At 36.1% G+C, this 23,857-nt stretch overlaps 1 protein-coding gene across 2 annotated transcripts in view; it reads right to left on the bottom strand.

Annotated features, from left to right (window-relative positions):
* LOC121730124 (cell wall protein DAN4-like) overlaps window positions 1–23,857 on the bottom strand; it is a 57,281-nt gene that overhangs the window by 21,999 nt on the left and 11,425 nt on the right. For both annotated transcript variants that reach the window (XM_042118999.1, XM_042118998.1), the window contains exon 2: window positions 14,257–14,426. In XM_042118999.1, the coding sequence (XP_041974933.1) occupies window positions 14,257–14,376 (120 nt within the window). In that variant the 5' untranslated portion in view covers window positions 14,377–14,426. The remainder of the gene's footprint in view (window positions 1–14,256; window positions 14,427–23,857) is intronic.

Consider the following 23,857-nt stretch of genomic DNA (forward strand, 5'->3'; position numbering starts at 1 on the left):
AATTTTGTCACGTATTCAAAAACATTTTGTACAGGTTTTTATGTAATACATAAAATAAATTCGCTACAGTTCAAATACCCTCGTTTTTAAGAGTTTTCATTTATTCAGGAGCTGGCACGACACAGTTGAATTAGTAATGATTTGAGTTAAGGAAGAGTATTATGTAATGTTGAGTTCCCTTTGTAATTTTTTAAATGTATTGAAAATTAATGTAAAGTTAAATCTAAATAATATATTTTTATAAAGTCAGATTTTTATGTACAAATGTGAGTAAAATAAAATATTTTCACCGCAAACGATTTTTCGTAGAGCTTATTTGGCTTGGTTCTTTCGGTAGAAAGTGCAACCTGGATTTGTCACAGCTCGATTATCTAAAAAACAGCATTGTTATTATAAATATAATAATAGCTTAAGTTATAAATTACATTCATAAAATTATGTCCAAAATCATATTAAACTCTGGAATGTCGTGTGAACCGCTCTATCAAGTATCACGTGTATTGGTCGGTAACAACACAGACTTATAAGCCTTATTATTATGACATTAAGATCCATTGGTTTCTTAGCAACTTTTAGGCCTTATTATAATGGGCATAAGATGTAAGTACGTGTTGGCCGCGGGCCCGGGCCGGCCGCCAGTGCCTCAGTGTGTCGAGTAACGGGACCGTGCGCTGCGCCGCGCGCCGCACCGTGCGTTACGCTCCGCGGCTTAGCAGTCAGCCACGCTCTACCTCTGATTAAGCTTCGACTTTTTATGTTTCTGTAATAAATAGCTTAGATGTAACCGCGGAATTCTTGTAAACATCTAAAGAATATACAAAAATCAAACATTTTGTGATGAATTTGCGTCTGATTTTAGTTTTTCGCCAACGATCGATCAAGTTGTCGTATGATTAGTAGTTTGAATAGCGACAGTAATCTACAATTTACATTGTTGAACTTTGTGGGACTAACATTAGGAGTCTTAAATCGGAAGAGAGCTCACCAAGGAGCTTTCAAAGCTTCTATCGCGATTGTGCTAAAGAATCTCAAGTGCGGCACGCCCTTGGCCAAAATATTAGTCACCCAGATTTCTATCTACTTTCTCTTAGCGTCGGTAATTCCTTATCTTTTCATATGAGTCACCGTTCATCTTAAGTCAAGCAAAAATCTTAAGAAAGACAAGTTGTTAGTCACCTGACGGCTGACGCCAGCAAGTGTTCTCAATAGATAAAAAACAATATTTTTTTTATTTTGATTTTGAGAGCTTGTTTTACGCAAGAAAGACCGAGGTATGTGTGGCTGGGGTAGGGTCTACCCACTAAAACCTCATGGTGCTCCACTGCTCGCTTAAGGCAGAGTTGGGGTACGATAGAACCTACTGCAAATAAAGCTAGAAACTTGAAATTTCGCACACATATTCCTCTTATGCTGAAGCCTTCCACGAAGGAAGGAATTTTTTAAATCCCCTCTCAAGGTGGTTAAATACGATATTACTAGGAACTTTACACTGGGAAAACAGCTAGTCATCTTATAACAAAATGCCTCATCAAAGAATTGTATCAGCTGTATCTGCTTGAACAAGTTGTATATAAATACAAATAAAAAATTAACATGATTAATGTATGAGATTGTGTAAGTTGGATTGATTAACGTTACGTCAATCTCGTACATGATATTCCCTTTGTACTCCCCCTGTACAACCGACGGCGAACTCAGCAAATTATTTCGACTTTATTACCATGGATATAATGGTATGATAATGGTTTATAAAGTGCTTCACCTGGTTGCCCAGCAACTCCTAAGAATAATAGTAGATTAGCCACTTTAAACAGGTTGGTGGTTTTAATTCAGTTTTAACCTGAGCGTGAGCCTTAAGAAGCCTTTGCCAGTGACTTTCTATTGGTAGCCCCATAAAGTTAATATACCTAGCGGAAATTAACTTTATGGGTAGCCCTAAGCTTCAATTTACTAACCCAAAATCTAGAGTTATAAAAGCTCTAAATCGGTTCACTATTTAGATCTAATTCAAGAGGTATCAGACAGACACAATGTATTATGAACTGAAAGACGTGCATATTACGCTTATGAAGCCTAAAATACCTTAAATTAAAAGTTTTCAAGGTAAGCGCCATATTTGTTCCCAAATTAGTATCACGAGGACCCTTTAGGTCAAGGATTCGGTCAGTCACCTGCCGGCCGGTCAAAACAGCTCTCTCCTCAAATGGGCCCAGTGATAGCACTTAATTACATGCATTATACACGTCACTATCTACACACATAAAACATTGATTACCTCTGAAAACTTATTGGCTTTTTGTTAAGCATCCATTTTGGCTTTTGAGATAGTGTCCATTGGTTTTTTGACAGATTTAAAACCTACACGGCATAAAAGCAGGCAAAAGGCTTTTCCAATGTATAAGGCAAAGACATAATTACATAATCTTATATCTTTAAACGAGCAATTCTTGACTTCCCAATTATAAATATACAGTGTGTAACAAAAATAGGTAATAATACTTTAGGGTGTGTACGTGTTCCTAGTAGAGAGTTCACTGTGAAAATAGCAGCGCTGAAATACGAATTTTTTTTTCACTATTGTATAGGCAAGGGCCCGAGCGTCACGAGTTTCCACATACAAAAGTGAAAAAAAATTTTGGTCTTTCAGCGCTGTTACTTTCACAGTGAACTCTCTACAAGGAACACGTACACACCCTAAAGTATTATCACTTATTTTTGTTACACCCTGTATACATATATTTATAATTGGAATCTCGGAATCGGCTCCAACGATTTTCATGAAATTTAGTACATAGGGGGTTTCGGGGGCGATAAATCGATCTAGCTAGGAATCATTTTTAGAAAATGTCATTTAATATGTGTTTTATCGAATACCGAGCAAAGCTCGGTCGAATAGCTAGTATTTATTAATAAGCCGACAAACATCTTTCGGCACTTGAATAATAATAATAGCCTTGTAGAGTTGCATAAAACTTCAAAGAGTACATTACAAGACATTTTTTACGGCTCTCAAAAAAGTTTTCGGGTAACAAAATATTTTCAAGGTGTATTCACAAATATTTTGTTAACAAAATAAAGAGTCTTAAAAATCATCTCACGTAAATATGTACAGGAAAGGAATTTAAATATAATGAGAATTTACGATATATTGTGAGCATGGTGGTCAGAGTAATATACAACACGAACACAATGTGTCGTCCATCCTGGGCCTACCCCGGTGGTAATTTGTATGTAAGATGTTTTACTGAAAAAAGTTCTTACCATAAACTATTTTTACAAACAAGGATGCAATGTGCAAGCAATGTATTTCTGTTTTCCGTATTTTTACTGCAAAATATATGAGTGTAAAATGTATTATCATTGAAATTGATTAGGGCAGAGGGCATGAGTCATGACCTAATTTGGTCAGGTAAGCATAGCCGTCAGATTACGTCTTGATATCTGACATTGATTTGATATAACCTGACCATTGTCCTCCTGCCAATGGCGGACATCTGATAATACATGATAATAAACTAACATGCAGGTAGGTAAGTAGTTAATGTAAAAATCTAGAATGAAATATATACGAATACTGTATTTAATTTATGAAACTGCTTAGAACTTTTGTAATTACATCTAAGTTGAAAATCGCTTATCCTGTGACCTGCTCTAACGGTCGGTCGAGGAAGGCATTGATCTTGAATTAAATTTCTTAAAAATATTAAAATAACGTGGGAGAGCCATGCTTCATACATTACTTCAAACATAACCAAATCGTTCCACCGTCCGAGATTTAATCTTCGAGCATAATATACCGTACGTCTTCGGTATAAGGATGTTGTCGGGGGTAGAATAACTGTGAGTGCGTCGCGAATGTCCGTTGTTTCTAATTCCCGGCTGTATCGGCGGTAATATATTTAGTTCCGCAGCCGTTGAACTCGCGCCGGTCAAAGCCTCTTATTGCTTTTGTTATTGCACCAATTTGCTTTATATCTTTCTCAGCCGTAAAACGGCCATCACTAATTTGAAATTTCATTTTATGAACGTTCAAAGTGGGTAGCTATCGCCTTTAATTGTACCTAAGTACGTCTGTTAAAGTTGAAGTTATGGGTAACAATAACTCTTATATTGGTTTTAAAAAAAAACAGCTATTACAGAAATGGGTGTCCTATTTAGCTCAACAATCAACTCCATCTTTGCTCTTATATGCAACTAGATGACGCCCGCAACTCGGTTGCGCCAAAATTCGTTTATCGCGCGGGAACCGTACATTTTTCCGGGATAAAAAGTATCATATTATTATGTCCTTTCCCGGGACTCAAAGTATCTCTATTCCAAATTTCAGACAAATCGGTTCAGCGGTTCGGGCGTGAAGAGGTAACAGACAGACAGACACACTTTCGCATTTATAATATTAGTATGGATATGCTTCACAATTTTGGAATCGGAATTGTAACCATCTCAAACCTATCCCTTTAGCTTTGATTAAACAAAATATAAAAGAATTAAGTACAGCTTTCTTTCTTGAACATTAAAATCAAAGTTATTCGCTACCTATATATTCCTAATCAAGTTTAGATGGCTTAAGGCGCTAAATGCGTACAGAACTAACGTATAATGGAACACTTACACCTGGTTGAACCTAACCTGTACTGACATAGAGATTTCACACTTGGAAGATGCGATAACTATCTAATCTGTGTACAATAATTGGTTTCAATTTTGTGGTAATGTTGCTTCAATTGAAAATAAACCTACGCTAGAACTTTTTTTTTTTAATTTGCAATTCCAATTCAGATTTTTATTCGGTGTAACTCCAAAATTTTATACTCCTCCTCTGCATTTCATGATGGTAGTAGGATGTAGATTATAAATCTAGTTAATTATCTATTATTTGGCCTTCCCACGTTGGCGTAAATTCGTATAGGAGATTACTAGTTGGATAGGCAAAATAGATCATGGATTTTCACTATGATCCACGTAGATTCTGTTTTACTGACTAAGTATACTGTTGACAGCTCTGCAATCATCGTCATCCGTCATAACCCGTGAAGATATTTAGCAGTCAAAAATTCGTGACTTCAAAGGCACATCATTATAGATGTTGACAATAATCAGCTTTGTTCGTCGGAGAAACCAAAATAATGTCTTCAGTGCCAATTGTTCGTAACGAGCTGATAGTGAAGGTGAAAAGTATTCGTGCCCATTAGAAAAGAAAGTGCCAGAAAAGGAACAAAAGAAAGACATAAACAAAAGAAGATCGACCCGTCGCCGCCGGCCGCAAACACTGCTCGTACACCGATTTTGCTACTTCATGCCGACACCAATGCAGCTTCAATATTATGGTTTCAATGCAGTCATAACATAGTTAAAATTAAACTTTTAACTTGTTTCTTAAATGTCAAATCAACTTCAAATGCGATCGGATTGGTCAAAACTCTAAAACTCAGTCGTTTTACGTTCGTCTTCAGACCAACACTAATGTATATTCCAAGTGGTTTTGTTGTCTACAATATTTTGATTTCTGATTGGTCAAAACTCGGAAAATTAGTTCTTCGACTTTATGAGTACGACGATCACTATTTTGCTCTGCGATAGAATTCGGACTGGATGGACGTAGAATCAGGGTATATTACATTTGCGAGAATAATTAATCAATATCTTGAAATCGAAATGGAAATATTTGTGGTCCACGTCGAGGAGAAAGGAGTCCACTGACACAGTTGCGGGCGACTTTCCTTGCTGCGCTCGCGTTAGCTAAATTTTATCATCGTCACCGCACGTGTGGCTGTTGCAGAATCACAGTCAAGTGCTCGTTAAGAAAAGCAATCAATTTTAACCGACTTCCAAAAAAGGAGGTCATTCTATGTTCGGCTGTAGAGCCTGTAGATTTATATTTTTAATTTATATTAGAACTTTATTGCTGTTGAAAATGATTTTTGGCATAGTTGCTTCGGCGCGTATACTGTATGTCACAACTTTAAACTTCATATTAAGAGTTTTCGTGACAATAGTGGAATTTCGAGACTTTAATAGAGTTTTTGTAACTATGTTAAACTATGTTTTAGAACATCAAAAGAATATAGAAAGTAAATAAATACAAGCTTTGTAGATATCGGCCAGATGAATATCGAATATTGTCTGGTAGTCGGTAGATACTGTTTGAGGTACAATATTCCTAAACGTCTATTAAACGTTACTACTCTCCATAAACTTATATATTACTAGCTGTCCCGGTGAACTTCGTGTCACTTTAAAACCTTCCCTGGACTTCTATGAATATTTTAAGACTAAAATCAGCCCAATCCGTTCAGCCGTTTTCGAGTTTTACCGTTACTAACACAATTGAAAACCCATTTATATGTATATATACTAGCTGTCCCGGTGAACTTCGTGTCACTTAAAAACCTTCCCTGGACTTCTACGAATATTTTAAGACTAAAATTAGCCCAATCCGTTCAGCCGTTCTCGAGTTTTGCACTTAGCAACACATTCAGCGACTCATTTTTATATTATAGATATATATAAGAAGATAGTATATCTATTATCTAATTTTATAAATCCGAAAATGTGTCTCTCTATATGTCTGTCCGTCTGTCTGTCTGTTACCTCTTTACGCTCAAACCGCTGAACTGACTTAACTGGGCATGGATATACTTTAAGGCCCGGGAAAGGTCAAAATATACTTTTTATCGCGAAACAATGTACGGTTACCGCGCGAAGAAAAGTAATAACGTGCGTGTAACAAAAATAAGTGATTATACTTTAGGGTGTGTACGTGTTCCTTGTAGAGAGTTCACTGTGAAAGTAGCAGCGCTGAAAGACCAAAATTTTTTTTCACTTTTGTATGGGCAAGGGCCCGAGCGTCACGAGTTTCCCCATACAAAAGTAAAAAAAATGTTGGTCTTTCAGCGCTGCTACTTTCACAATAAACTCACTACAAGGAACATGTACGCACCCTAAAGTATTAACACTTATTTTTGTTACACCCTGTATTTGTGCAAATACTCATCTGGAATTCAATGCGAACACTTGAAATTATAAATGCATTGTAGAAAGTAAATAATAATAAATTAAACATTCGTCTGTTTACAATGTTACCATAACAAAATTGAAATTATTTATTATACTTTCCATACACGTCGGCTATATCCGTCGCCATTGTAAGCTCAATACATTCCACGCCAAATAAAAGTTTAGAAACACGTAGGTACTTCCAACTTTAATATTTGAATCTGTGTTGCCAATATACATTCCGTAGACGCTTTCATTAACGTTATGAATCAATGATATTCTATGTTACTAACGTAACTAGATTGGAAGTTTACGGTAGCAACGCGTTGCCACTTCGAAGATGCCTGCAGGCATATCTCACATACATAATGACATAACGAATATATGACTTGACATTGTCTTTTGAACAAAAAAGTGGTTACGCATTTCTGAGAATCTTTTGTAAGACATTGCTACTCTAGTATTTTAGAAACTCATTGTTATGAATCCTATAACACTCGCATCGCAACTAGGAATACAACATATAACAGAAGTCGAGCGAGTTAAATAATGGTTCTACGAAATTCCACAGAAGATTAGCATTTCTTGAAAATTTTTTTCAATGTTTGAGCAGTCTCGTGTATTTAAAATAAGATTTATCGTTCTAATACTGTATTTTATTCGATCGAAAGTTGATCTACACATAAATTACAAAACAAACTCGCTTTTTCTTCCCTCATGTCCCTTTCTTCCCTTTAATCTTTAAAACTACGCAATTGATTTTGATGATTCTTTCAGTGTTAGATAGCCCATTTATCGAGGAAGACTATAGGCTATATTTTATCACGTTAAGACTAATAGGAGCGAAGAAATAGAGGAAAATATGGAAACAAACGGGGAAAATTATTTTAAAGGGCTAACTTGAACGCGCTAATCTCAGGAACTACTGGTCTGATTTGAAAAATTCTTTCATTGTTAAATAGCCCATTTATTAAGGAAGGCTATAGGCTATATTTTATAGGCTATCGATTTTAATCATTTTTTCAGTGGCTATATATTTTATACCCGTGCGACGCCGGGGCGGGTAGCTAGTTAAATTACAAAGCATAAAAAACTTATCAGACGAAGTCATAAGATTACCAGCATCATTTTACAAGAATCGCATTACCATTCGCACCTACGGGACCCTAAAAAAGTAAAAAAGTCCCTAGGTTGACCGGTTTACCGGCGGCCATGGTCGGCTGTTGCACTGAAGACGAGCCAAGAGCAAGGCGACGCACGTAACATTACTACACGACTAGTTTCTGTCGTCTTATTGTGGTTGGAAATATACCGGCCTAATTGGTAGCTATATGATACAATATTATTTGCAATTTGATCGTCTAGATAAAACGTAATGTTGTGGTTGTATTTTATTTTATTTTATGAAATAAAGGGGCAAACGAGCAAACGCGTCACCTGATGGAAAGCAACTTCCGTCGCCCATGCACACTCGCAACATCAGAAGAGCTGCAGGTGCGTTGCCGGCCTTTTAAGAGGGAATAGGGGAGGGTAAGGAAGCGAATAGGGAAGGATAGGGAAGGGAACAGGGTAGGGGATTGGGGGAGGTAAACTCACTCACTCGTCGAAACACAGCGCGAGCGCTGTTTCACGCCGGTTTTCTGTGAGCCCGTGGTATTTCTCCGGTCGAGCCAGCCCATTCGTGCCGAAGCACGGCTCTACCACATATTAATTTTATTATTGTAGATGTATAGTCTTGCTAATGTTGTTGAATACATCGCTGTTACAAAGTTTATACAAAATAGAATACTAGTCTGATGTCCGCAACTCTTTTGCGCCGCCAAAATTTGGTTATCGCGCCGTAACCGTACATTTTTCCGGGACAAAAATATCCTATGTTATCGGTATCCTAAATATCCTATGTCCCGGGACTCAAAGTATCTCCATAATAAATTTCAGCAAAATTGGTAACAGACAGACTATTCGCATATTTATAATATTAGTATGGACATTTGCGTACATAATATCATAACTTGAATCTTAAAAAACAGGGTTTCTTATAGTGTGTATTGAACTCGGACCTAAAAACCTGAATTGGACTGCAATAAACCTACTGTAATAAAATATTACCTACCAGTAGGTCCTCACTTAGCTAGTCGCACGACTCGCACGTAACACCACGAGTACTCTACAAACTCATAATATGATGTCGATATCGTCTAAATTATAATCTTCCATGTCCAATACATTAAATAAACCATTAGCTAATTACTATTATTTTATTGAAACATCAATATAAACAATGGTGAGGCCTGCAACTAAGTGTATATTGTATCAGAACAAAGAACTTTATTACGCCTAATTATATAACTGGGGGAGCATAATAGCTAATTTCAATATCAATCATAGTACTCAAATTATTCTGTTTTATGATAAAAAAATAAATTTAAATTAAGATACTGAACGATATAATTTTGATATTATTGTATAACTCGATCGATGGACGTAAAGAAATCCGTCCATTGACCTATCACTAATATATAAGTTATATCTTATATCGCACCTTAAAATATTGCTATCGCGTATTTATGGGAACGAGAGAGGTAGACAGCAATTCAAACGCGAGTGAGACAAGCAGAGATTGGTCAGTGTTCGAATTTTCTGTCTTTTTTTCTGTCTTTTCTGTCATTTGCGTCCTGGTTTTATATAAATCGAATGATAGGAGATCACTTGCTTAGCAGACAGCAGTCCGCTGGCTACTTGCTTTAATACAAGTATAGGTCTACCAGGATCTGATGGCAAATTTTGATGGCAGATTTCCAAAAAATATCGATACGATCATTGGATAAATTTTTATATTTGCATGTTTCACACACAGAATCAGCCGCTATAGGGAAAAAAAGGATCAAAATGTTTTATTCCAATTGCCCCAGTATAGCAATACCGGGGTAATTGGAATAAAACATTTTGATCAAACATTTTGAGTCAATTTCTTTTCTCACTTTTTGCCATCAGATCCTGGTAGGCCTATACTTGTATTAAAGCACTAAGCAGCCAGCAGACTGCTGTCTACTACTAGTGATCTCCTGTCATTCGATTTATAAAACCAGGACGCAAATAGCGGAAAAATTCGAATACTGACCTATCTCTGCTTGTCTCACTGTACTGTATATTGATAAAAACCTTCGCGTAATTTTAACGCACTTGTCATTTAAAATTATCTTCTAATGTAATAAAATATTTTTCGCGACTCTACGTCCTCCTTTTAATTAAGTTTGCAAAATTATTTTATGAGAAAAAGAAAACTGGCATATATTTTATGTACCTAGTCACAGTCTAAACTAGTATTACCGTTGGATATCAAATGTCTAAACTGCCGCCACTAAGTCTGCGACTAACCGTTGCTACGACCTCTGGGTATTTCATAAAATAGGTTAAAATATAAAAATGCGTATAAAAATATTTTAGGCGCTAGCAATCAAGCAGACTTTAAATATTTGGTTTAAAACATATTTCATATGAAATGAAAGCTTATAAGCTTTTAAAAGCTTTTTAACTGGATTAAAAATTTGATACGGATTTTGTTAAGTAAACAATTTCATTGGACATTAGTTGGACATCGATGTTATAAGGCAATAAATACTGTACTGTTATGTATTATAACAATGTATTAAATGTATTAAAACTTCAAAATGAGATGGTGCTATTTTTAAATAAAAACTCATCGAGTACGTGTACACAGTTGACAGTACATCTTCTCGAATAAATTTGAATCGATTGATGAAAGTTAATTCTTCAACAAAGTTGTCAATTGTCATCATGGAATCTTTCTACAAAGGACATCTTGCTATTATATGCAAGGTATATCAATCTATGTCTATTAAAACATATTTTATGTCGCACCCATAGCAATTATATGTAAAGAATTCATATACAAGGAAAATATCCATTGTTATTGATTGCTCTAAGTATGTATTTGAATTGTTTGCGCAACAGTGAACAGCCATAGCGAGATGGTCTAGCAACACACGTGTCGGTAATTAAATACTTAAGACGCGGAAGTGAATTATTCATTACCATCCTCGCGGTTTTTCGATGCGCGTGCGCCGTCACGCCGACTGCACCTATATGTTTACTCAGAAGTATTAACCATACTTTTCGTCACGGTCGGTAATCGAATCGAATTATTATAACGGCGTCTGCTCGGCGAGCTTTAATGATTTACGAGCTGGCTTCGACATCTAGATAGCCATGCAATCTGCAATAGTAATGCCATTACAGCATACGTATATAATATTACTAGACGTTCCGCGTGGCTAAGCCCGCGTAAATAAGGGATTCTAGTTGTACATTTTTCAGCAAAAAGTAGCCTATGTCCTTCCCCTTATCGATTCGACATAAATAAACGGTCAATTTGTGACATGAGGGCGTTCATACAAACAAACTCTTCACCTTTATAATTTTAAGAGATGTCTATTAACTAACGAGGAAACAGTGTATCAGATTTTTTACAGTTTCATGAACAAACATGGTTTGATTTATAATGAGGAAGCACTATTCAAGCAACCCAGAAATATTTAATTACTCTGCGTCGTGTATTATAAATAATTTTCATTGTTTATATTAAGAATTATATCTACATTTAATAGTAGCAGCTGCAATATCTCAATAACGGTTACAGCAACTAGCTTTATCAAGTTAATTACAGAAATTATAGAAGAATTTGCTTTACAAGTCATTTGAAGAGTAATAAAAATAATAGGTAAAAATATTTTCATTTCTTTCCGCACTGTACATTGATTCAACTCTGTAATAAATTATTGTAAATTACATGTTTCTTTTTTAAATACTATTAAAGTGATTTTAGACTTGTTGTACTTGAAGAGCATATTCTGAGAAGTGACTCAACAAAAATATCAAAATTACTAATTAGGCTTCAAACAGTGGACGTGAATACGTGATGTTCAAAAAGTGTTTTTTTTTCGAATACATGAAATTATTGATAAGGAATTTGGTATTTTTTCAAAGTGCAGTGAATTACTACCTACACATCTGAAAAAAACCCTGTGCTAATAAACCATTTATCGTATCAACAAGTATAATAAATATCAACGCCCGGGAAAATAAAGGTGACTTTTTACTACGAAAATCCGGTCCTACTTTAGAACGGCAAGTAAACAAACTCAAAGACTCATTCCTCTCCCAACTCGTTTTATTGTATCATAATAAGGGTCATTAGACTTTCGATAATATTTATATTAAATGAAACAGGTTGTACGTTTATCTATTCACCGTTATCGTCCAAATTCACACTACCGTTAGCTATTTATATTATTTCTCGGCGGAGATTTTATGAATGCGTTTCCGACGCTCACGATGTTATCTGTCAGCTGACACGGGCCTTTTGACGCATACTTTCGTCGTAAGTCGTAAGTTCGTAACTCGCATTGAATCAAAGGCACTAAAAAATAAATTGGGATACATTTTAAGTCGAATGTTTTCCTACAATAATTTATTAAATTTTGAATTAGAATTTAGAGAAATCTCTAAAGACTACCTCATTGGCCAAAAAGTGTTTACAGGAAAATGTCAAAGAAAATCCGAGCAAAAACCTTCGGATTTCGGAATCAGTTTGTATCCTAAAAAAATATTAAAGTAGTGATTCACAGTTCTTTTGATCAGAAATAATGATCTTCAGGCCATTGTTACTAGCCTCAAATCTATTAACCCTTAAAAAGTCCGATCGTTCGGTAACAATCGCTGACCTCGATACCGGCTAACGGGGCCCTAGGGCGGCTCACTTCATCCCATTCCAAATTCGAATTAATTCATCGACGTAATGGGATCTCGACAAACGTAGCGGTACAAGCATGATAGATTAAAAAAAGGTTGTTTTTTAGGGTTCCGTACCCAAAGGGTAAAAACGGGACCCTATTACTAAGACTTAGTTGTCTGTCCGTCTGTCTGTCTGTCTGTCTCCAGGCTGTAACTCAAGAACGGTAATAGCTAGAGAGTTGAAATTTTCACAGATTATGTATGTCGGTTGCTGCTATAACAACAAATACTAAAAACAAAATAAAATTAATATAAATCTACCATACAAAAAAACTAATCAATAATGGCAACAGGTAGGTACTTGAATTTTTCTCAAAGTCATATAGTTAATATATGTGTATTTTGATATTTAATAATAATATTGAAACAAAATAAAAATTAAGGGGGGCTCCCATACAAAAAAACACAATTTTTGGCCACCTTTTAATATGAAAAACTAATTAGTATTGAAAAGTTTAGATAAACTACGTCCACGTAAAATTTTTGTTATAAAGCTTACGTACATAATTAACAGAGAGCTTAAAAGCTGCATCGCATGACCACGACCTAGCCAAGTTTAATGAATTTTAACGTAGGATATAATTTAAAATTTTGTTATGATTTATATACGTTTTAGAAAATTTAGTTTTATAAGGCTTTAAGTTGATAATATCAGGTATTTGGCGATAGCAATCAGTATTCAAAGTCGAATTAATATTCGAAGCACGAAATGGTCACAAAATAAACTTAACTTGTAAAATCCTTATCGGATTCTACGTTCAAATATTTGGCGAAAAATTCACGAAGGTAATTTTAACGTAGCCCTTGAATTCTTAAAAATCAGTGGCACTCCAGAAGTGCCGACTGATGGGGAAATTCGAGTGCAAGTCGTACGGCGCGCAATCAATGTTGGAAACTGTTTACGAAACACTCTTTAGAATGTATTCACATTATATCTACCTCACTATTCACTTTTAAAGCATGAACAGTTCCTGAAAATATATATTTTTCTTTGTTTAAAAATAGAAACGGATTTCAAATCGCAATCCTAAAACTAGTGATCTCAAAAAACGCCCAAAGAATTATCATAACTTCTTTAAAAATAAATAAAAAAATATTACTAGAAGTGTCAACATATGTATAAGGACAAATACCGTAAATTCGCGTAACTTTCTGTCGCGCACTGTAAAACTCTGGAACAAACTGTCACCGGCAGTATTTCCGGACCTATACGACCTAAAAACCTTCAAGAAAAGAGCGTATTCCCTCTTAAAAAGCCGGCAACGCACCTGCAGCTCTTCTGATGTTGCGAGTGTCCATGGGCGACGGTAGTTGCTTCCCATCAGGCGACCCGTTTGCTCGTGCGCCCCCTTATTTCATAATAAAAAAAATTATAGCGCGAAACGACACGCTTTTCCAAAAAAAAAAAAAAACAACACGTTTAAAAAAGTTTCCACATAATCTTACCTGTGGTCGTAAAGTCGTATGCCTGGAGTATAGCGAGTAGTCTGGCTGGTAGAAGCTGGTGGGGGAGAGGGGGGGCCGGTACTTCTTGTGTCCGTAGCCCAGCGTGTCCATCGTGTGCATCGTGAAGCGCTAGTGCATCGTCTGTGTTATACACACTCACATTGCACCAACTGTAACAAGAAATGAAGTATTGAATACTCTTACGCATTAAGTGTGAACTAGAGTGATAATTGTAAACAAAAAGTTACCACTAGTCCTCAAATAAAGAGGGACCCGAGTCCTACTCCAAACCATAGAGAGCAGAGACATTAAAATTCAAACGTTAAGATGGTGATGATACTAAACAAAATAATTGAAAGCGTTTCTATATTAACACGTGTGTAATTTTAATAACATTTATATTTAGGTTCATAGAATAAATACATTTTTGTGAAAAAAAAATTCAATTTAAAAGCCACAAACCCAAATCAATCTGTATTTTACAGAGTCGAGACATCATTTGAGACACAAGATACAGTTATGACAGTTCTAACTTCCAAGGCCGTCAAATTGTTGATGGAAAACAGTGACGAATAATTGAGGTTTCGGCGACAAAAGATAATATTATGTGGGACAGCGTTCTTACGTTCCTCTCACAATACGTAAATATGAACTCAATGTACTACATAATGTAACGGTTTCCAAATACTCAGGTTTCAGACGTGAGAATTAAATATAATGGTTTATAAGTACCTCTACATGTTTATAGAGTGTGACGTCACAGACAGTCAAGATTTAAGACTTTAACTTTAAGATATACTCTATAGTAGTTGTCTAAACTATACATATTCGGTATTATTAATATAAAGAGGAACGATTTGATTGCAACAATAATAATTATTATTATTGACAATATCAATTGGCTTTACTAATTAAGATGAAATTAAGCTCAGATATAGAAGCTGCTCGTAAGAATGGATATCTATTTAAATCTTAACAACTTAAAACAACATAATTTATAATACATAATTAAAACAAATTTTAGGTACTCAGTATCTTTTAACAGAAAACCTTATTTTCAATGTCTGTAAGTACTATGTAGAGATCCAGATATGATCGAAATTTCTAGATATATCCCCTACGTAACAAAACTTGACCGACTAGACAGGATACACTCTCGAAATTGGTTTTGTTAAGCTCCGTAGCCCGAACTCAACGAATATATTCCTCGTGCGTCGGCGTTTTAGACAACTTACCTACTGTTATTAAGCCTTACTTTCTCCACGTACAGCTCCGGATAAGTTGATGAGATAAAACGCTTACAAGATTATGTCTAAAGGCCGCATTCACACGAGGGTTCATCTAAACATTAGGCCTGAACTACATACACTCAGTAGGACGTACAGCCACCTTTTGAGTTTTGTGTGATGGTACGTTAATAAAAGTTTTGTCATCTATTTGTTAAGAGCTTTTTCAGACCTTAGTATGAAAAAAGCGAGAAAAAATCTAGGACTTATTTATTATCTTTTCTAAACTAAGTGGGCGTCCATAAATTATGTGAGGTGTTTTCATTCAACCCCCTTCCCCATCCCCCAATCTCACGTGAGAATCTCATCTCAAATGCGTTGGATTGTTTGACAGTCAGTAGATGTATAACGTCAAAGTAGGTATAAATGAAATTATTTTCTTTCGAACGAAATCGTAAAACGATTAACCTTAATCGATTTACGATTTACGCTTACGATTAAATCTTAAGCATACGCATAATCCGGATGAAATGGACCAAAATAGCAATGATATCATATTATAAAATCATTGCAAAAAATTATATTTTTTGTAATAAGTAATGAGAAAAAAAATTACGTGAAATTTACCGAGACCCCCCTTAAACCTTACGTAATTTGTGGACTGATATTCAACAATAACAATAATGGCTCCCACAACGGTTTCGGTGACGGCGCGGTGGCCGGTTTCATTGAAACCAGGCAGTGTGCGCAGTACACAAGATCACTCTCTATTCCTTTACTCTCATAACCCGTGGGACGGAACTCAATATGAAACCAGGCTATTATTCAACAAACCCAACATGAGCGTAAACAAACCTTTATTTCTCAATAATTTATTTACGTAATTGAATCTTTATTGAATTTTAATTTAATGTCGAATTTGACGTTCAAGAATTATGTAATATAACAAAAAAATATAAATTGTTTAAACTTTAAAGGAACGAAATTACATTACTGTTCCCGCCTGTTTTAGGTTACCTAGTTTTATCACGAAATATTATTTTCATATTTCAGTGAATTTAGTGTCAGTGAAATTACTTTTCAATCTGTCCATTTATAAATTATAGCGCGAAAAGCTAAAATCCAAGGCAAGTCTAACAAGATTAACACTAAATTAATAAATAGTAACGGGACTGGTCTAGTCCAGAAATTCCGGTTCGTCCGGCATTACTGTGTGATGGGAGACCACGTTAAAGTCAAATACCCCATATTTACCAGCTATTCATAGGTTTGTTTGTGAAATAACGGAATACCTGATAGTTGATACACATTTCATGTTTAATAAAAGAAAAATAGGTATTTTGTGATGTGAAAGTCTATGACAATAATTACTAAAGGAAAAATTCGAGGCTAAAATATATTACCTACAGCTAATATAATATCAAGTATATGCCTATATTTAATGTTTGTCTGTCTAATCGTTGATTTGATTTAAATGTTAAGTTTTCCTAAGTAACTAGTATTTTATTTTGGTAAAATATACACTTATCGTGATATAAACAAACTAATGTTTCGTTGAGTGACGGTCTTAGGGTGATTCAGACCGGAACGCGACGCGTAGATGCATTTCTTAATTTGACAGATTTCAATTGCGTCAGACGTCTTGCGAATCTGTCAAATCCATACTAATTACTAATGAAATGCATCTACGCGTCGCGTTGCGGTCTGAATCAACCCTTACGGATAACAAACAGTGGTGCCTAAATTGGGAATGACTTTAACATTTTGGCCATAATAATATTTTACATTTTGTTACTTTTAGGTCAATTCAAAATAAAACTCTGATGTCTTTTCTGTGTCCTTAAAATTAAATATGTTCCAAAGAGATAAAAAATATCTAAAAAGATTTACTTTACCAAAATAAGGAAATTAATGTGAGAAAACCCTTAAGAGGGCGACTAACCCCAAAAATCAAACATCATCCTTCTCTCTTCACACTCACGCCCGTCTTTCATATGCCAGGTAAAAAAGGACGACGCGGATTCATCGCCAAATTAGTTTTTTCTCAATAACTCGATAAATATACAACATTTTAAAAATCCGCTAGGTTGATCTCTCAATGATAGAGTTTTATACAATTTGTTAAAATATTAACTTAGTTCAATGCACGGTTATGACAATAAATGAAAAATTCGTGAAAATTAGATGCATCTTTGTGATTTTTTTCTATCGAGAAAATTTTAAGACATCGTGTTTTTGCTCAGATCGAATTCTCGGAAATATAATGTAGTATCTAATTTTAGGAAATGAAACAATTCGGGGCTCATTTTCAAGTATAAAAATGAATGATAAAATCGACACTTCAGGTTTGGTCGCCCCCTTAATACGGTTTTACCTGCCAAGTGTGCAAACAAAATAAAACGACGCGACGGCTTATTGGCTTAGTTTTAGGGTAAAATATATTTTGCTTCAGATCTCTGTCAAACTCTACCAAAATGAAAACCAGGTAAACTTTTAATATTCTGGAATACAGTCTACAATAATAGACTTATTGATATTATATTATAAACACGAAAGTGTATCTGTATGCCTATGGACTCTTAAATTCCTAAATTGATTAGTATTTAGGGTTCCATACCCAAAGGGTAAAAACGGGACCCTATTACTAAGACTTCGTTGTCTGTCCGTCTCTCCGTCTGTCTGTCTCTAGGCTGTAACTTAAGAACGGTAATAGCTAGAGAGTTGAAATTTTCACAGATTTTTATATATCTGTTGCCGCTATAACAACAAATATTAAATATAAAACAAAATTATTTTTAAGGGGGGCTCCCATACAACAAACGTGATTTTTTGGCCTTTTTGCCCTATATCAATAATGGCAACAGGTACGTACTTGAATTTTTCACAAAATCCCTAGTTATATCTGTACTTTAATATTTAATAATAATAATAATAATAATAATAATAATTTATTTCAGATTATTCATCCATAGGTGTTAGTAATAATTTATTCTTAACCTATTGTTAGTAAAATTACATATCTTTAACTACATATTAACAACAGTGAATCGTAATCCACCTATGTAGAAGACGAGAGTCCCATCTGTCGGTGAAAACTCTTAGGATGCCGTTGGAGGAGGATCGCAAGCGCGCCAGCATTGAGGCACAGCGTTTGCGCATTATGGCCGCGAACCCGTCCACGCGCGCCTCGGCGAACATGCCTGACGCGCTGCATCTCCACGGCAACCCCAACAGCATCCTAAGAGTATTGTTGTACTGGACGCGCAGGTCGTTGTACGCCCGCTGGGAAAAATTAGTCCACAGGCTACACGTGTAGAATGACTGGCAGAAAGATTTAAAGAGCGTGATTTTAACTGCTTCAGTACAGCGAGCGAATCTACGAGCCAGCATATTGCAACGAACGGCCAACGACCGGCGCTCCCTATCAATGTCGACATTGTCTTTCATGTTTTCTGTGACCCAGTGACCCAAATATTTGAACTTCTGAACCCGGACTAGGGGAGATCCCGAGAGAGAGAGATCAGCCATATGCTTATACCCCTCAAAACCGGATTTGAAGACGATCCACTCACTCTTCGTGGTATTATATTTGAGCCCATGGGCCGCAGCATAGCTTTCACATATTTTAAGAAGCTGTCTCATCGCGCTGACTGACGGACTCAGCAGAACCATATCATCTGCGTAGCTGACATTGTTGACACTAACGCCATCTATGTGGCAACCTGTTTTGGCTTTATTCAGCTCACTTATAAGCTTATTGATATACAGGTTGAACAGGCGAGGTGAGCTAAGTCCACCCTGTCTCACGCCACAATCTAACCCAAACGAGTCAGAGTATGAGCCAGCCCATTTAACTGTATTCGATTGTTTACTGTACCAACATTTTAACAGTGAGATAATATCATCTGGGACGGATGTATCGTGAGCTAACTTATGCCAGAGCAAATTATAATTAACTAAGTCGAACGCCTTTGATAAATCCAGAAAACAGGCTATTATAGGCGTTTTACGATCTGTATAATACTGAACAGTCTGTTTGAGACACAGAATTGCACTTTCCGTAGACAAATTTGGTCTGAAACCAAACTGACCATCTTCAAGTACAATGTGTTTAGCTAAGATTGTATCAACCAGACTGTCCAGTATTTTTGCGATAACAGTCGCCAAGGAGATTGGCCTGTAATTAGAAATATCAGAGGCATCCGCAGTTTTATTTTTGATAATTGGCACTACAATAGTCTTAGTAAGCTCCGCAGGTAAGTAACTGTGACTTATGCATAGGTTAAAAAACATTGACAGCACCCGTGGTAGGTGGCCACCAGCGTACTTAAGATGTTCAATACTGAGGCCATCGTGACCGGGGGACTTGCCCCTAGTCATGTTCTGCATTACTTTTGCAATTTGTTTACCAGAAAATCTAACGGGGCGCCCCCCCCTCACGATAGCCTCTGTACAAAAACAGTTTGTATCGGCAGTTACAATCGAAGTCGATTTTATTTTAAAATGTTCCAAAAAAGCATTAGCTATTTCCGTAGGAGCAGACACGCCCGCGACGCTCACCGGAATGCCAGGTCTATGATTTAAATTATTTGTTAATTTCCAGAATTTTGAGAATTGTTTTGTTTCATGAGATTTGGCTATCATATCCATTTTAATTTGAACCTGATTAATAATAATATTAAAATAAAATAAAAAATTAAGGGGCTCCTAGACAAAAAACACAATTTTTGGCTTAATATATAATGGTACGGAACCTTTCGTGCGCGAGTCCGTTTTTTTTTTCAATTTTCTTGATATATAAACAGGAATCTATATGCAGATAGTTAAAGATACACGACTGTCAGAACGTCTTAATAGATTAGCGAAATATAATAGGACTGATTAATAGGCGCTGTTTATACGATCTTTATCGTTTCCTAAATCGTGGGCCTAACACAATAAGCATTCATATGATGTTAATGGTTGCTTTAATAATAAAGGCTACACGGAAATCGCTACTGCGGCTTTTGATGCTTTAAGTAACGCCTTTTGTGTGCTAAATGCCTAATATTTCATTATTAAACTGTTATTCAAAGCTTTTGATTGATAGTTTAGTTTTCATTGATTTAACCGTATAAACCTTCGTTGTAAATTAATTACAGGTTTTAATTGTAGCGTGTACATTTATTAGTAATCACAAAATGACATGAAAATCTACTACGAGGATGTAATATACCTGTAGCCCTAGCATGGCCACCAGTAGAAATGCGAAAGTATAGACAAACTGTAGAGATAAACTTAAGGTGCTGTTCCGATCTTTTTTCGTTCCGAAAAATTCAATTAAAATGTCACTTTATGACGGACTATAGTCCTGAAAATTCAAATAATATCCTACCTTGTGACATAATCGGCTAATCGCGACCGACAAAAATTCAATTAAAATGCCACTTTATGAGAGACTATAGTATATTATACTATAGTCTGTCATAAAGTGGCATTTTAATTGAATTGTTGTCGGTCGCGATTAGCCGCAGTAAAATTCGGAACGGCACCATAAGTTTATGTCCACAGTTTGTCTATACTTTCGCATTTCTACTGGCGGCCATGCTTGGGCTACAGGGGAACGTTTTGTGTTTCTCGAATGTCACTCGATATTCGAGGTATAAGAATGAAAATTAGGGTGCGTTTTCACCGGCATAACGTTTTGTGAAAAGAACCAGTAGGATCGCTTCATTTGCCTGAACTCCCAAGCACAAGGATTAGTATTGGAATTTAAAACACATTGCTCATCCCTTTACATTCTGCCTATGCTTAAGCATTCGGCTCGCTAATCAGTCATCGATCAATAGCATAACTAAGTAGACACCAGACGTACCACGGGCCCGATTCTCAAGCCACAAATTTTGATTCGATGGCATACCATCTCACTCGCATGTAGGACAGCATGTGAGCATGTGATTGAAACGACATTCGACGCTGGAGAATCGGGGCTCAGGCAGCTCACGAAGTGGAATAACAGGGGTGTGTGCTCGTGTGCGAAATCGTGAACATGTTCGCTCAAATTTGACTTGCGATTAGCTCAGCGTATTGTACATTAATTAGGCTTTCCCATGCAAATACAGACGCGGTTTGATAAATGTTTACTCCGCTCCGTCGCCTTCGAATGGATATTATTTGTTAGTTATGGTGAATAATACCGAAAATTGCAAATTATAGGACAAACAAGCTTAAATAAAATATCTCCCGAAAATGAGCATGGGAATACCTCGAAACAGCTTTAAACCCGTACATTTTTTTTTTGTTTTAATGAAATAAGGGGGCAAACGAGCAAACGGGTTACCTGATGGAAAGCAACTTCCCTCGCCCATGGACACTCGCAGCATCAGAAGAGCCGCAGGTGCGTTGCCGTCCTTTTAAGAGTGAATAGGGTAATAGGGGAGGGTAGGGATGGGAAGGGAAGGGAATAGGGGAGGGTAGGCTCTCCCACGTATAAAATTTAAAAAAACATATTTTTCACCTTGGCTGACGACTTTGTTTTCAATTTAAAGAGTTAAGCCTCGTATAGCGTCAAAACAAAGACAACCAATGAGTTGTCCTTAGAAACCTTAACACGTATGTCTATTACGAGTAAGGCCGCTGGAAGCGAGGCTAAAACCATCCTCAGCTCAACGGAGCTGGTTGTCTACACCATTAACACGTACTTATTGCCCAAGCCTTGCCCTGCACATCGGCTGACTCACCGTGGGAACCTGAGTAGCCTTCGCATTGACTATGACAGCACACCATTATACAGTAATCTTTAAACTAGACCGCCCGAATCGCCACACGCACACATAAGCGTGATTTCGACTTAGTAAGTAGAAGAAGACAGTAAATAGAAGGAGTAGGAGTACGTACTCCTCCTATTTACTGACTCTTCATATTTTCTTCTAATTAATTTCGTTGCAGGTGCCAAGACAGCTTTAGCATGTTCCTCGCTCCCTGTGATCATATCAATTAGGGTTTTCGTGGTTGGATACCGCTGTCGATCCTGGTGACACAGGAGAGTAGTGACTATCGGGAATGTGTGTTGGTCCGAAATCCTGTTTAAAAAAACATAAGCGTGATTTCAAGTAAATTAAAGTAGCATAAGAAATTATTACAACATATCGTTGTCTCTGTGTTGATCGAGGTAGTTTTCAAGGGCATAACTAAGTTACTCTACTGTTTGTATTGTAATGACTCTAACTTAATTGTATGTAAAACGATTAGACGCAATACGGTGGACAATTATTGCTTACTGCGTACGTTGCTGCCTACTGGTACCTCAATAAAATTAAAGCGATCAATCATAATGATTCTAAGTAATTAAAATGTAGGCCAGCAATATGTATGTTTAGTTAAAGTGCTACGTATAGTTTTTTATTATTCGTAGGCTACGTACGATTAACATCTTTCCGTGCCTTTACTGTTCTTACTATTGTTGTAGAGAACTTTGTCTAAATATAACATGATGCTACCCCGACTTTGTTGACATTCGTTCATCGCGTTCAAATGTAGAGGCAATCGTGTTCTTTTCCAAGGCTCAAAATAATATATTTTATCCAAATCGGTTTAAAATTACTTTAACTCTACTTCAAATCTTTTTCACACATTATGTGGTTGTCTTGGCAACATTTTACATGAAATTTTTTTGATGGGATTTCAGTTCTTTTTGTATGTTGGTTCTTGTAAGTATCTATTATCTACTTAATAATAGGTTTTTAGTTACTGTCTACAGTCCCGTGTTTAGTTTCATGTCCTAATTCATAATATCGGTGAAAGTCTCATATTAACTTCCACCCCCCTTTTTAGGGGATGGGGGCGAAAGTTATAAGTTTATATTTTTTTTGGTGGTAACTAAACTTAGATTAGAAGTAGCCAAACATTTTGATGAGTTGACGAAATCGGTGTATTTTAGAAGTATTAGAGCTATTCAATTGAGACTTTGTATGTTTAATAAGTCTTTTATTGACATCATATCCTGAGAATATAAACTATCTGGCACAACGGAAGACGGAAATCTACTCTATGATCAAAAAACATCAATTACATAAATATAATTTTTTTGCCTTGCCTACATTTTTCTATGTAAAAGACGTAACCTTGAAAATATGCACTTGTGACATGAATTTGTAACAAGGTAAAGTTTACTAACAAACAATTTCGAGTAAACTACTTAAGCTGTGTATTGTGTAATGTTTAGCTAATTTTGCAAACGGAAATCCTGTTATCTTTTGCAAATCCATATTTGACATAGGCATATCTACCAAGTAGGTACATATGTAGGTACTATTCGGTAATTCTTAAACATCCGTAGCTATCTTTCATGGCTACAGGACTTTTGGAACGCAGTTACTTATCGCGCGTTGCGCCTT

This window comes from Aricia agestis, chromosome 9 (assembly GCF_905147365.1).
Source record: "Aricia agestis chromosome 9, ilAriAges1.1, whole genome shotgun sequence".
Taxonomy (NCBI): domain Eukaryota; kingdom Metazoa; phylum Arthropoda; class Insecta; order Lepidoptera; family Lycaenidae; genus Aricia; species Aricia agestis.